We start from the raw sequence: 14,928 nt of genomic DNA on the forward strand, positions 1-14,928 counted from the left end.
AGCAGTCAACGACCACTTGACTTTTGCGGGTGCTGGTAAACGTTACCATGGTAACAGCAGTTCCACCAATCAAAGACGTCGTGTTATGCTTTAGGATTAAGGGTAGTGTAGTTGTTTCAATAACATTGCAAATAAAAAAAGTTTTTCTAAAAACTAGAAGTTCATGGCTTCTACTGAAGCATATACCATGGTTTCAAAATATAAAGGAGAAAGGACAAAGGAGAAATAATTAAACGGAAATACCCTGGAGTGTAACACTTTATAATAAGGTGCCATAATAAATAGCAAACTAGTAATTAGCTAACCTTTTGTTAATATTTGTTAATTGTTACTAAAATATCTATTTGGCACAAGTTAATAGTTTTTTCATCATTAATTAAATATTAGTGGTTTGTATAACCCTAACCCCACCCTAACACACAGCCCTAACCCTAACCATAACACACGGTCCTAACCCTATCCAATGACACTGTGGTCAGTGAAAAAAAACGATTAACTTGTGCCAAATAGATATTTTAGTAATAATTAACAAATATTAACAAATTGTTAGGTAATGACTAGTTTTCTATATATTATGGCACCTTATTACAAAGTGTTACCCAATGGAGGAGAGAATGCGGCAAAATATTAGAAAATAACAGATAGGCTATATTCAGATTCCGATCATTGAATAAAGACGCTGCAGATGAAATGCTTGGAGTTAAAGAAGGGAGCTTGGAATTTAGAATTAGTTGCCAATATGTGTAAAGTGGAATGATAACATCACATTTCAAATAAAAGCTTTCCCCAGTTTGTATCTCTAGATGGCCAGCTTTGCCCAGAGCGATAGATATCTCTCTCTATGGCTCTGGCTTGGCCATCGCGCTATAACAAATACATGGGATAGGCAATGAAGAAGCTAACCATCAGTTCAGTATGATTCATCAGTACAAATGTTGTATGGTCGTAGCATGCATTTAGCCACAGAATATTTTTATTTTTGCATTTAAAGAACTGAGTCAGCCCAGAAATGCTGATGAGGCAGGGCTAGGAGGAAGCAGAGAGAACACAGCCACGGGTGTGCACACAGCCTAATGTTATCAGTGCAGCAAAGGATAGGATGCAGTTTCTAGTTGCATTTTATATTCATGCAGGAAATTAATCAATTTATAAATACAATATATGGAGAAATGCAGGAAAATGTATGCTATAATATGTAGGCCTCATAGTCCACGTGTGATTTTAAGTTATTTTCCAAAAGCTAGAATGGGTTCTCAAGCACCCAACCCGCTCCACACTATTGGGGTGGGCCTGAAAGTGAGACCCACTCCGGCCCTGGTGTACATCAGTGACTGTAATCGATTGAACCAGTGCTCAGGGGCAGGTAGAATAACTATTGGTCAAACAAGTGTTTATGTCTGGTGTATGAATATAATCAGGTATTTTTGAATCTGGTTAATGAAAGAAGTAACTTTTGTTATTTACATTATAGGGAAAGTAGTGTTGAATAGAAATAAGCATGCATAATCAAATACTTAAATGGATTAATTAACTGACATGATTGACCATAATTATACATATCATCGACTACACATTTAAAAAATTAAACAACTCAAATTTCCCATTTCCTTTGTTATATTTATTGTAGGCCTACATAGTAATATAGGCTATGAAAAAAAATATATAGTTCATTCAGAAACAGTGAGCTAGATGGATGTGTATTATGTGTAACTACCATTTCCAATTTCATTGATAATAAATCTATATATATAGTTCATTCATAAACAGCTAGCAAGATATTTTCTCGTAGACGTGATAACACATCCGTCCTCAAAATCTGAAAACAGCCACGTTCTCTACATGTGCTTTTACTTCGAAGGCGCGGCGAGTGGATCCGCCGCTCTCAGTTCTCGGGAAGCTCCGCGCTCCGTTATAAAACCCCTGTGGTCGCCGTGCGCAGACGACGCTACGCTCGCCTACGTTGTTTTCCTCATCGCCGGGGTTCCACAGATTGCCGCTGAACTACGCTACTGCGAAGTCGGTATTGACAGCGGCACAACAGACGCGGAATAAGTTACAGGTTTCTGTTTTTTATTTGGTGTCGTTTCGTGTGTATTTCGTAATGACACTGTTTCACTGTTACACAGCCGTTTTGTATTTGTCAGCCTTGTTTCTGTAGGCTATATCAATCAATGATGCAGCTAGGCACAGCACCCGTGTTTATTTTTAGCTGCTAACCTGCGCTGACTGCAGTGCAACGAATGGTGGATATCGGTATTGAGTATTTGCTGGAATCGAGTATACCAGTATTACTAAGGGTATGCTATCGCGGAAATGTCGTTTCTGCAAAATCAAGGCTGTTATTCACTATTTCTCTACATGGATTCTAAATAATGCATTGTGGAAGGAGACGTTTGAATAGCTCTGCAGCGTCTGATATGCACTCAGTCAGAATCGGGGCAAGGCCCCTGTCAACAAGATGGCTAGCTTAGTGGATGCATCCAAACACGTCTCACAGCGACAGTACACTCTCTCTGGCTCAGTCGTTTGACATTGGGATAAGAGTATGACATGCAACGCCATTCCAATTTTGTTTTTACCAGCGCGTTTCACCTCCCCGCGTTAACGCTTGAATAAATACATTTAATGTTATGCTATTTAGCCAACATTAGCAACTGGCCTTGGGCTGAGGGGAAGCTACGTTCAGCCAGGAAAGCCAACGCGTCTGACTCGAGTAATCTATCGATGGTTCTCAGACAAATACAAGGCATCACATGCATACGTTATATATATTTAAACTTTGGTTATAAAAATGTCAAGCTAATTTTGTTTTTGCAAACCCATCTCTGATTAAATGGCTTATTGTAATGCTCGTCATTAATGTCATGGTTTTTGCAGTGTTGTCAACATTGTATTGATCTGTTCTGCTCTCAGATGGACCAGCAGGCCCAGTCCTATATGCTTGCCAGTTTAACACGGCCTCACTCAGAGCAGTTGCTGCAGGGCCTACAGCTTCTGCGGCAGGATCATGAACTGTGTGACATTGTACTGCGTGTGGGTGATGCTAAGATCCATGCCCATAAAGTAGTGCTGGCCAGCATCAGCCCCTACTTCAAGGCCATGTTCACTGGGAACCTGTCTGAAAAGGAAACGTCGGAAGTGGAATTCCAGTGTATCGACGAGGCTGCGCTTCAGGTCGGTTTGCGGAAAAAGATTTGCTGATGTTCTGCACAAATATATTATGTAGGCCAGTATTTATTTAGTCCCGTTAACTCCTCATCCTCTTTGTCTCACAGGCCATCGTGGAGTATGCCTACACGGGCACAGTCTTCATCTCCCAGGAGACAGTGGAGTCGCTCCTGCCTGCCGCCAACCTGCTCCAGGTGAAACTGGTGCTCAAGGAGTGCTGCTCCTTCCTTGAGAGCCAGTTGGACGCCGGGAACTGCATCGGCATCTCTCGCTTTGCCGAGACGTACGGCTGCCACGACCTGTGTTTGGCCGCCACCAAATTCATCTGTCAGAACTTTGAGGAAGTGTGCAAAACGGAAGAGTTTATCGAGCTGACGCGGGCCGAGCTGGACGAGATTGTTTCCAACGACTGTCTAAAGGTGGTCACGGAGGAGTCAGTGTTCTTCGCGCTGGAGTCCTGGATCAAGTACGACGTGACCGAGAGGCAGCAGCATCTGGCGCAGCTGCTGCACTGCGTGCGCTTGCCTCTCCTCAGTGTCAAATTCCTCACGCGCCTTTACGAAGCCAACCACCTTATACGTGACGACCACGCATGCAAGCACTTACTCAACGAGGCCCTTAAATATCACTTCATGCCAGAGCACCGGCTCTCCTACCAGACGGTGCTGTCCACCAGACCCCGATGTGCCCCCAAGGTGCTGCTTGCGGTCGGGGGCAAGGCGGGTCTTTTTGCCACGCTAGAAAGGTACATCTCACCTTTCTCACTTCTTCTTTCACTTCTATCCGAAAAATTCAAGTCATTAAAACATCTCTTTCTATAAATATATATAATAAATAAATACATAAATAAATGTATTCTATTGAATAGTATGAGTCTGGATTTTTAAGTTATGTTTGATGCCAGACTCCTGTCATTGAACGCATTTTATATGCGTGCGTAAAAAAGATGATGTACACCGCGTCTTACCGCACAACTAGCAAATTGGTCATGCAGTGTTTGAGTTTGATCATTTATTGGTACTTCCAATTTCGATTGATTTTGAATGCTTTAATTGTTCAGAGGCTCACATTGTTATAGATATAGTAACCTAAACCTTGTCTCCCTTCTCCAGCATGGAGATGTACTTCCCACAGACGGACTCGTGGATAGGGCTGGCCCCACTCAGCGTGCCTCGATACGAGTTTGGCGTGGCGGTGCTGGACCAGAAGGTGTACGTGGTGGGGGGCATCGCCACGCACATGAGGCAAGGCATCAGCTACCGCAGACTAGAGAGCACCGTGGAGTGCTGGGACCCCGACAGCAACACCTGGTCCTCGGTGGAGCGCATGGCCGAGCGCCGCAGCACCCTCGGAGTGGTGGTCTTGGCGGGGGAGCTCTACGCGCTGGGCGGCTACGACGGCCAGTACTACCTCCAGTCGGTGGAGAAATACGTCCCCAAATTGAAGGAGTGGCAACCCGTGGCGCCCATGAGCAAGTCCCGTAGCTGCTTTGCCACTGCCGTGCTGGATGGCATGGTGTATGCCATCGGGGGCTACGGCCCGGCGCATATGAACAGGTACTACTTCTGCTTTTTACCATAAATCTGTTTCACAAGTCTTGTTACACATGTGCTTCATATGAAGAACAAAGGAATGCCATTTTGGATTTCGAGGATAGTGGCTGGCTTTATTCGACTCTTAACTTATTTGATAATAGTCTTACAGTCGAATCCTCCTGAATCTTCATTGGTATACAAGGGCCATACAACTTTTGTTAATGTTAGCTTCCATCCACGGAAATGTTTCCACCTGCCTTCTGTAATGTATATGTAGGGCGGCAGTAGCTCAGGAGGTAGAGCGGGTTGGCTGGTAACCTGAAGGTTGTTGGTTCGATCCCCGGCTCCTCCTAGCTGAGTGTCGAGGTGTCCTTGAGCAAGGCACCTAACCCTGACTGTTGGCTCCCGACGAGCTGGCTATCGCCTTGCATGGTTGACTCCGCCGTCGGTGCGTGAATGTGTGCGTGAATGGTGAATGTGAGGCAATATTGTAAAGCGCTTTGAGTGGCCAATGGTTAGAAAAGCGCTATATAAATGCAGTCCATTTACATTTACATTTATATGCTCCTAAGGGCCAGGCTCTGCACGCTATAGTCCGACACAGGCACACGCAGCCCCCTACCCTTGCGGTTATCTTGGACACGTGACAGACCAGCGAGAGATGTTAAGTGTTTCCAAGAAAACGGCCTGTAGCTCCCTAATGGCCGCAGTGGAAAAAGAACGACCAAAGATAGAAATAGTGAAAGCCTCTATCGGATAGGTTTGGAACGTAGCCCGTATGTTTCCTGCTTCAGGTTGGCTCTCACAAGCTGATGGGGCTCGAGAGGGTAGAGTCTGTTGCTACGTCTCCTTGACTCCTCAAAGCCCTCAGGAAAATGTGTTTTGGATTGAACTTATTCTTTAGGGACTCCTTCTTCTCCCCAGCTGCCCTTCTGTCCTTTTAGATATAGTGAGACATTAAAGAGTTTCATCACCTTGGTACTGCTAAGCTAATAAAGGGGCCTCATGTATTTTTCAGCATTATGCAATCAGTATGTGCGTCCCTTTTGTGTCTTCGCAACAGTAAATCAGTTAATGCTACTAGAGGAAGGAACTCTTTGAACAAATAGTTAATTAAAGTAAACACTCGCAGTAAGATTTGAATGTTGGATACAGTTGCTAAATGGTAATAGCATGCAATTAATATGCATTAACATTTAGGGCGTTTAGCAGAAGCTTTTATCAACTTGTCAAAAGTGACAAGTGCAATAAGTACATTTGTCAGAAGAAAGACAACAATATATTGCTGTCGGTACAGTATGGATGTTCATAGAAACAAGCACTTACAATGCTAGGTTAACCCATTCCCAGTATACAACAAAGATAGTTAGGATGAGATGCAGCCAATCCGACACAATGATAGGCACTATTTGTGTGCCAGGACGTACAACATACAGTCAGTGTGTAATGTAAATGCATATTCTATTTCGCCAAAACAAGAGGTAATGGGCTAGCGTATTCTTCTGAGGTGTTAACAAGAGACTGCCTCAGGTTGCACACTAATACTTGGCGTGTTATTAACTAGGGCTGGGTAAAAATATCGATTCATCGATGCACTGCAATTTATTTGTTCTCGATTAAATTTCGATCCAGATTTTTCTTTTAAATCGATTATTTCCTTAAAAAAATTGTGTCATTGTAATCTAGAAGCGCGTATTCCTAAATGTACATGCCCTTTTACATTTGTCCATGTTATGATTATTACTTTTGTGCTGGAAGTTTAGCTGAGGAATAATACTATACAATGGTGTATTCCCTTTTTGTTCAAAGCACAATGAAATGGTTAATTCATTTTGAAATGGTTCATTCTAACTAATATTTAGGTATTTTTGTCATCTGCACGTATTATTGAATCGATATCGAAGCAATTGGATCAATATCGAAACGAATCTAAATCGAATCGAATCAAGACCTAAAGAATCGAATTGAATTGAATTGTGCAGTACCTGGCAATACCCAGCCCTATTATTAACCCTTTAACCTGTGTCTGACGCTGTGCAGTGTGGAGCGTTACGACCCCAGTAAGGATGCCTGGGAAATGGTAGCCCCCATGGCAGACAAGAGGATCAACTTTGGGGTCGGAGTCATGTTGGGATTCATCTTTGTGGTGGGCGGACACAACGGTGTGTCCCACCTCTCCAGCATCGAGCGGTACGACCCGCACCAAAACCAATGGACCGCCTGTCGACCAATGAATGAACCGCGAACTGGTGGGTCACTGTTTCTTTCCTCCATTCTCATAAAGATCAGTCACAGACAAAAACAATGTTTTAAATTAGTCAATTGTAAGTGTACTCTATCCAGGGCTCTACGATAACTTTTTTTTTCAGGAGCACTCGTGCCCCTAAGTTAAAAAAATGGGGGTACAATAGGTTTTTGTTTAGAAGGTGGGGGGGGAATCATCGGTCCAAGGACTGATCGGATATATGGCTACTCGAATTCTGAGCTACCCTTGGCGGGATTTACCGTGAATATTCATTACGGAGGTTTTAGCACACAATACAATGGAAAGATTTCAAATGACAGACTTGGAAAATGTAGCCCATTATTATCCAGAAATTTGCTGTTGGTGTATTAGCCTAGGACAACACCCATGCCAGATTATTTATCGAAATAGTCCTATGTTGTTAGAATTTACTAACTTAATGCAAGGTCTACGTTCGTGCAGTAGGCCTACTCGGCGTTGACTCGGTCCTAAAAATGCAATTGTAAATTATATCACATCAAAAAAGCGGTAGCTAACGTTAGTTGAATCAAGCAAACAATTAGATGTTTTTTTTGCTCAAAAAAGATTGACTTCCCTCGGATTGAACATAAGATAGTTCCTTCAAATTAGGGCTGTACAGTATGGACTAAAATGTATATCACGGTATGATTTGAGGGATAGACGGTAGCGGTATTGTATCACGGTACCTATGTTAATTGTATCTTCTAATTTCGATATAAATGCTAAAGGGGTAAAATACGGGTAAGGCAGCAAAACTGCATACTTTTTTCTTTTCTTTTTAAAATTCAAGTTACTTCCATCTCTGAAAAACACTGATGTTTAATTGTTTGGATTTGTTTCTCCACTTGCTTGCGGGCCTTGCCGTATAGTTTTGGCATCTCAATTTGGCTAAAGTGTGTGCGGCCAGGTAACGCGTACCTGGGAACGAGTGTTTTGACCATCTCTTTAAAGCCCTTTCTATCGTTTTGAAAGGGAACCATGTCCTTACACAGGTAAACAGTGACGGCGTTTGTTATCTCGTTCCACCGCTGGCATTTTGTCGTAAGGACTGGCTTTGGAAAATGCCTGCGGAAGCAATGTCTAATATGCAGAGACAGCTTCACGCTACCAGCTTCTGTCTCGTACGGTGTGGAATGAGAGCTTGTGAAGGGACTATTGCGCAAGCACACAGGCGCACTTGCTGCACGTCTGCGTGCTTGCGTAATAGCATACTGCCTTAAGGTAGTATCGCTGTCAAATCTGTCCCTGGGAAAAGTAGTTGCGCGTAACTTTACTTTTTACCTGAAAAAGTAGTTAGGTTACTGTATTAACGCGTTACTTAGTGCGAGGAGAAGTCACTCGCACGCGTCCTCCTGTTTTGTTTTTCTCGTTCGCACGCCAAAATATTCACTCGCAAATGCGAGTGAAATGGGCGCACTGTAGAGCCCTGACTTTATCTATATCTACTTATTGTATCTGTCTGCCTAAATTCACTAGTCCACGCAACGTACAAATGCCTATCGTAATGTTAATCTAGTTTTGGTGTGTTATTTTTATTTTTGTTATTTACTCACTATGTTATTATTGACATTGTAGGTGTCGGCTCCGCCATCGTGGACAACTACCTCTATGTGGTGGGGGGCCACTCGGGGTCGTCCTACCTGAACACTGTCCAGCGCTACGACCCCATTTCGGACAGCTGGCTGGACTCCAGTGGCATGATGTACTGCCGCTGTAACTTTGGCCTGACTGCCCTTTGACCCATGGCCCAGCCGGCCAGGACTCCGTAAGAGAAGACTCGGGACGAAAAGGCGGTTCTTTTTGTTTCTCTTTCCTCTTTCCCCCCACCTTCCCCCCCCCTCCCCCCCGACCCCCCCCCGCGCTCAGCCTCCAGGGCCCGTACGAGGCACCTCGCCGACGTGATTCCCCAGAGGAGGGAGCCTGCTGGGTGGGTACATGCTCCAGGGCCAGCTAGCTCGCTCGCTCGCTAGCTAGCTGGTGCAGAGGAGCACCAAGATGGCGGCACAAAATGAAGAGGTGCTGCTCAATGGGGTAGGAGGAGAATGAGGACAGGCAGTTGTCACCGAGGCGATGAAGAGACGGCCGCTGCTGTACTCTGCAGCTGAGCCCTTTAACACGGGCAAGAAATCTGTAACTTTTTTATTTTGGTGTGTGTGTGTGTGTGTGTGTGTGTGTGTGTGTGTGTGTGTGTGTGTGTGTGTGTGTGTGTGTGTGTGTGTGTGTGTGTGTGTGTGTGTGTGTGTGTGTGTGTGTGGCTTCATTAAAAAAATAAATATAAATCTTTAATTACTTTAAGAAGGGCTGCCTTTTTTCTCTCCTGTAAATAGTCCAAATGGTTTGTGTACTGATTCAGTGGTCAATGGAGAGATGACCCACCCTCACAGGCCCAGGCCAACACACAGGTGGCTGTGCTTTCAACATACACCCCCCCCCCCCCCCCCCCACATGTCTGTTTCTGCCTAACCCTGGGAGCCAATGAGAAATGCCTGTTACACCTCTGTGCGTCGGTGTGTTATTTCTCTGGAAAAGCAACCTGGATCCTACCCTCCTCCCCCCTGGATTAATAACCAATACTAACTGGTGCTATATGTAGGATTCAGGAGCCCTTTCTGTTCGTCGCCTAACATAAATTATTGTTAATATAAATAATTTTGTTTTTTTTCTTGACCGTTTTTAGTTTACTTCTATTCAGCTGGAACGTTAGTCTGCTTTGAAATGCCCCTGAATCTTACACCTCCTGACCTGCCCATGCAATAAAACAAAATCTCCGTCCCATTTAAAGCAATGCTTTTGGCTTAAAAACCTATACATTCCTGTCCATATTGCGTAAGGTTGGTATAATTGGACATTGGTGTGATCTTCAAATAGTCGTCTTGGTTCGCTCGTTAAGAGGCCTCAGAGAAGGCAGTTGATCTCGCCCCCACCACCTCTCTCCTCGCAGCACATGAAATGCTTAATCTTTCTTTTAATTCACAGGGATGATGTAATACCTAGTCTGCCACTTATTTTAGTTTCTTAAAACCTGAGCCTTGTGTTGGAGGTTCCACGGCAACCTCGGATTAAGTGATCTAATCATGATTCTGCAAGTGCCAAAACATGCCTGTTTTTGTGTTTTCCTCCCATGTCGTGACATTACTTTCCTCACCGGTAATGCTCAAACAATAGCCTGTTGGCGCTTAGTTCCCTGAATGCATACGTCTTGTGTCCTCTTATGCGGTCATGAAGGAGGATGATTAGAAAGCAGTCAATCAGGCCGTGTTGTTCCTGTATGACCCATCCTGTGGCATTTTGAAGGAAATGTTTTCCTGCGTCCCAGCTGCGGGAGGGCATTGCTTCCTTCATGGGCAGGGCCAGGCAGAGCATTGAGAGGGAGCAAAAGAAAAGGAAAAAAACCTGTAATGTGGCGCATCCATTTAAGTGTCTGTTCATGTCGACGTCAAGTTTGAGCTGCATTGTATGTTTGCACAGAAGTGGAGACTTGCATTGCACTTACCAAACTATTTGATACATATTGTAATTTGTACATATGTTTTATTTAGACTGATGGCATTTAGATGATGCAATAAGACTTATTTATCTGTGGATCAATACCTTTTGTTTTTCTGTTCCTTTAGTCATTTTTAACAAGCCAAGGTATCTCGTATTGCTGTAACGGAATAACGCGTGGCATGTATGTTGAGTAGTGAGAAATGCTTGACTGACAAGCCATCGAAATGTGCTCTTTGTGTGGCATCATTTTTAGGTTGTGTGCATGCAGGTTCAAAGGGATTGCTCAACAGTTGATTCGTCTTTGGCTTCACATAAGTTGCACCGTAGCCTGTGCTATAAGCCACACATAAACATTTGACTTTACCATTGAACACTTGGCAATGACGTGGGCTTCTCTAGTAGCCCCTGCAGGCAACATTTTACGGTTTTACTAGATGTTTTGTTTTTCCTTCCCAAACTGGCCTGTCCCACAAATTTGCCTTGTGGTGATAACTTATGAGACATTACTTCTTCAAGTAGACATTAATGACAAACATTAGACTGCAAACCTGGATTTTATTTTAGAAAAACAGCGATGGAATGATTTTTTTTATTATTGCATATGTTCTGTAACAATACTCACCGATTTGTTTTTGTTTTTTATGTAACGCTCGTCACTTAAAATCAAAGTCTATTAGCAGGAGCACAAATTATGCAGGCATAATTATGTGCGTTTCTCATTGTTTATTAAGTGTATGTTTTGTCGTACTGTGTGGGCGTGTGTATTTCAGGAATTTTGCGTAAGTGGTTCATACATATTCTTGAATCGTTAGAGGAAGCCTGATAAAATCTGCAAACGTGAAATCTGCAAAGAAAATACGAAAAAAATGATTTTCAAGTAAATGCTAATTTTATTTTATTTATGGCCTAACCCTATGTGACGTTTTGCCACCACTTTCACCAAAGTGCTTGTTATAACTAAAAATGCAGCTTCGGGAGGACCAACAACATCAGTTCTGGAACCTGCCAAGCTACAGTTTAGACTCTACAGACGGAATCCTTTGAAGCTGATGTCAATGTTTAGCCAAATTACCACTCTGCTTCTACTGCATTTCCATTATGTGTGTCTGAAGTAAGGTGATAATCTTGAATCTTTTATATCCTGTGGACTCTTACTGGATGCACAAGATGACCTTAGATATAGACTGTAGCTCTTTGGTTCACCACATGTTAACATATTTTACTTAAAGACATTTTCCATACATTTTAGTCTGTTTGTTGGTGCAGTTGTACCCAGTTAAAATAAATGCCTGCCTTATAAAGGTACTCCTTATCAATGTCTTATTTTGTGTGTTCTGTATCATATAAAAATCATATTTTTAATTAAACATAATTTCAATAGATTTACATTGGCTGCATAGAAAGTGGTCATTTAATGCTTTAAGACAGAAAAATCTTTTGAAACAGACAATATGGAGTGGGTTTTGTTAATCTAAATACGAAAAGTTCTACAATTAGACTAGTATGTGTTAATACGGAGTATGAAATGATCATGATTTGGATTTTGGACAGCATTGTTATATTTACCATATCTTCTGCGTCCAAATATGTTTTTTTCACAATGTCTGCATTTTTGGCATCTTAAGATATCAAATGACCACGAAGTGACAAATGGCAAAGGAAGCAAACAGTCTATTAACACAAAGCCCAGTGTAAAGAAAGAGCACCCTTTTAATTGAGGCAGAGGCCGATATGCATAAAGGTTCAATATTTTTACCGGCTCCTCAATGCATTTTCATTTGCAGCTCTCGCTACAACACTGCTAAATATAAATTGCATTCTCTGTAGGCATTCAAACACATGTGTTTGTATAGCAATGGCAATATGAGGTGTATGGATATTTATATTGTGAGCCTGACGTGAATATGACATGCAAATACCCCCTCGCCCCATTTGTGCATAACAGCCGAGAACTATTATAGTCCATTATACTCTTGGATGCCAAGCAGTGAGCCTCCTATAGTCTTCGTCTTTTGAAAAACAGCTCATAAGACTTGTAACAGTTTCCTCAAAACTGTAGGGGGGGGGGGGGGGGGAAGCAATCAGAACCTCTATACATGGAATAAAAAGAAGCATGGGTGGTAGAAATGAATCATATTCTGTCACATCTCTGAGCATGTGGTCCCCATTCAGACAGATCGTTGGTGATGGCGGGGTGGGGGGGCTTCACTTCTCAGACGCCCGGGTGTAGACGAGAGAGGAGAGCAGCAGCAGCTCGGGGGGCTTGTGCAACAGGATGAGGTTGTCGCTCCTCAGCCCGTCGTAGTGCATCCAGTAGCCGTCGATCTGGAAGGCGGCCGAGTAGTGGTGCTCCTCCTTGTTGAAGAGTGTGGCGCCCTCCAGTGAGTACCTGCAGAAATGCACCGTGGGCTTAGTGTGATTCAGCACATGTAGCAGTAGCAGTAGCCCGTCCCCCTTTGGAAACCGAACACAACCATGTCAGTATTTATTGTGTGACTCCTGGGCCAAGTTAAATACAAAATTCGTCCCACCTAATTGTCTCGGTGGGGGCGGTGCAGGTAGAAGAAAATATAACGGGCAATGTGTGAGGAGAACACCCCCCGTCGCTGAGGACCTTCTGCTGGAGTACTGGACCGGGCGGCCTTCACCACACCTAGTGCTCCTACCGTCCGTTTCTATTCCCCGGTGCCCACGGCGATGCAGACAGGCTGTAGAAAAGCAAGAAGTTACCTGTGCTGGGACAGAGCCAAGTGGTAGGGAACGTAGGAGAGCTCCTCCGCCTTCCACTGCTGCATGTTGAGGATGACGAAGGGTGGCGCCCCGTGGCAGAAGACCCGGTGAGAGAACTCCCGCAGCCCGTCACACCTGGTCGGGGGACACGGGGAACACTTGTGTGTTAAGTAGCTATGACAACGTACAGCACGGTGAGTGGAGGAGGGGCTCACCCGAGTTCGGTGCAGAGGAGGATTTTGGGGCAGAAGAACTCATCGACGGCGGACTGAATGGGATCCCTGGGAGGCAGTTCATGAGGGGGGCTGCGGGACAGAACCATAACAACTGAAATCGTAGGAAACACTAAATGGGAAGAAACTGCAATCAACCCAACACGGCAAACTTCATTTGAACTCTGCTCACAGCTCAAAATAATTTGTATTAATATGGCAACATTTTATAAAATCGAGATGTTTCTGCACTGCAGGAAATGTGATCCTACTTGATGATGACCGTCCTCTTGAGGAGCTCCTGGAAGCGGGTCCGACAGCTCCAGCTCGTGCACAGGCTCTCCTGCATCGTGGACATCAGGTTCTCCAGGTTTTCGGTAAAGTTATCATGCTCATTGCCAAACAAGTCAATCTCCAGAGCTGCTTGGCAAACTGCAGATCGATACTGTTTCTTAGACATCCTATACCAGATCCACAACATCTTAACCGTGGTGTAGTCACACGAGTCCATCAGTGTGAGAAAATGCTCCACAAACTGCTTGCCCAGGAAGACACCTAGCTCCCTGGGGAATCCCTGATTGTCCCGCAGAATGACATAGAGTATCATGAGGAATCCGTCGATGGTGCAGGTGTTCTTTAAGTATATCTTGACATACAGTGGGGTACAGGATATAGCCTTCCGTCCTGCCCGGATGGTGTAGACGCCACCCCAAGGAAGCACTGGCCTCCAGAAGGAGCGGTCCTCTTCATCGTTATTATTGATGGACGCCCGAATCTCCTCAAACAACGTCTTAGACCTGAGAAAATGATGATGCAGTCAAACAATAGATTACTGTTCAAAAGAGACTGATGAGAACACATTTCAAGGGGGAGTTATGGACCGAGTCTGTCACTCCCTTGAATCGCTTTATTTGGGACAACGAGCCTCTTGCCAACCACATATTTGCAGGATATGCAATGCATTATATTTTGATATATAAACCCGTTTAGACTGGAAACTAAACAATGCGTTAATAAATTGGATAGAGTGCCAGGCCTTAGACCGAAACATCTGTGAAGCTAGCTAGCATCTGTAACGTTAGCCGAACGTACCTTTCAAATTGTAGCCTATTTTCAGTGTTTGTAATTAACGTTTGCAGGTCTTCGGGGTCGTTTAAAACACAGAATTTACTCTCCATCGTTCTCTATGCTTCTTCATGTCTCAATACAGGCTTATAGCCTGAGCGACTACTGATACTACCTAGTGTGTATTTTCAGGATCATACGCTGGCACGTTTGCAAGATTCAAAACATACTCGAGTAAACGTCAAGTTACGCCCATAAACATTGCGTTGCAAAGTCCTTGTAGGTGCAATGGCGCCCCCTGCTGTCGAGTCGGGGGGGCCACCTCACCCTGTGGATTATTACTCCACCTTACAATCATAATACTAGAAGTAAGTTATAATAATTGTTATAATAGTAATAACAATAACAATAATATTAATAAAATAATCATATCTGAAAATACTTTCTAAAATCGAATATTAAC

General features: G+C 43.7%; 2 protein-coding genes across 2 annotated transcripts; one reads left to right on the plus strand and one right to left on the minus strand.

The window, feature by feature from the left end:
* The first annotated feature begins 1,905 nt into the window (after positions 1 to 1,905).
* klhl28 (kelch like family member 28) lies at positions 1,906 to 11,770 on the plus strand. Its single transcript, XM_030357553.1, has 6 exons — positions 1,906 to 2,059; positions 2,914 to 3,174; positions 3,276 to 3,913; positions 4,281 to 4,724; positions 6,744 to 6,952; positions 8,545 to 11,770. The coding sequence occupies exons 2-6, from the start codon at positions 2,914 to 2,916 to the stop codon at positions 8,706 to 8,708; spliced, it is 1,716 nt and encodes a 571-aa protein (XP_030213413.1). The 5' UTR covers positions 1,906 to 2,059; the 3' UTR covers positions 8,709 to 11,770.
* Positions 11,771 to 12,127: 357 nt separating this feature from the next.
* Positions 12,128 to 14,724, minus strand: dorip1 (dopamine receptor interacting protein 1). Its single transcript, XM_030357567.1, has 5 exons — positions 14,493 to 14,724; positions 13,673 to 14,197; positions 13,404 to 13,493; positions 13,189 to 13,323; positions 12,128 to 12,847 (listed from the first exon to the last, which is right to left on the minus strand). The coding sequence occupies exons 1-5, from the start codon at positions 14,576 to 14,578 to the stop codon at positions 12,664 to 12,666; spliced, it is 1,020 nt and encodes a 339-aa protein (XP_030213427.1). The 5' UTR covers positions 14,579 to 14,724; the 3' UTR covers positions 12,128 to 12,663.
* Between the last annotated feature and the right edge of the window lie 204 nt (positions 14,725 to 14,928).

This window comes from Gadus morhua, chromosome 5 (genome assembly GCF_902167405.1).
Source record: "Gadus morhua chromosome 5, gadMor3.0, whole genome shotgun sequence".
NCBI lineage: Eukaryota > Metazoa > Chordata > Actinopteri > Gadiformes > Gadidae > Gadus > Gadus morhua.

What these genes read in the sequence shown, in the direction of transcription:
- klhl28 (XM_030357553.1), top strand. Translation starts at nt 2,914, where the DNA reads ATGGACCAGCAGGCCCAGTCCTATATGCTTGCCAGTTTAACACGGCCT. An exon ending in CTTTTTGCCACGCTAGAAAG is followed by an intron (nt 3,914 to 4,280) that starts GTACATCTCACC and finishes TCCCTTCTCCAG; the next exon opens with CATGGAGATGTACTTCCCAC. An exon ending in GGCCCGGCGCATATGAACAG is followed by an intron (nt 4,725 to 6,743) that starts GTACTACTTCTG and finishes GACGCTGTGCAG; the next exon opens with TGTGGAGCGTTACGACCCCA.
- dorip1 (XM_030357567.1), bottom strand. Translation starts at nt 14,578, where the DNA reads ATGGAGAGTAAATTCTGTGTTTTAAACGACCCCGAAGACCTGCAAACG. An exon ending in CTCCTCTGCACCGAACTCGG is followed by an intron (nt 13,324 to 13,403) that starts GTGAGCCCCTCC and finishes TCCCCCGACCAG; the next exon opens with GTGTGACGGGCTGCGGGAGT. An exon ending in TTGGCTCTGTCCCAGCACAG is followed by an intron (nt 12,848 to 13,188) that starts GTAACTTCTTGC and finishes GCATTTCTGCAG; the next exon opens with GTACTCACTGGAGGGCGCCA.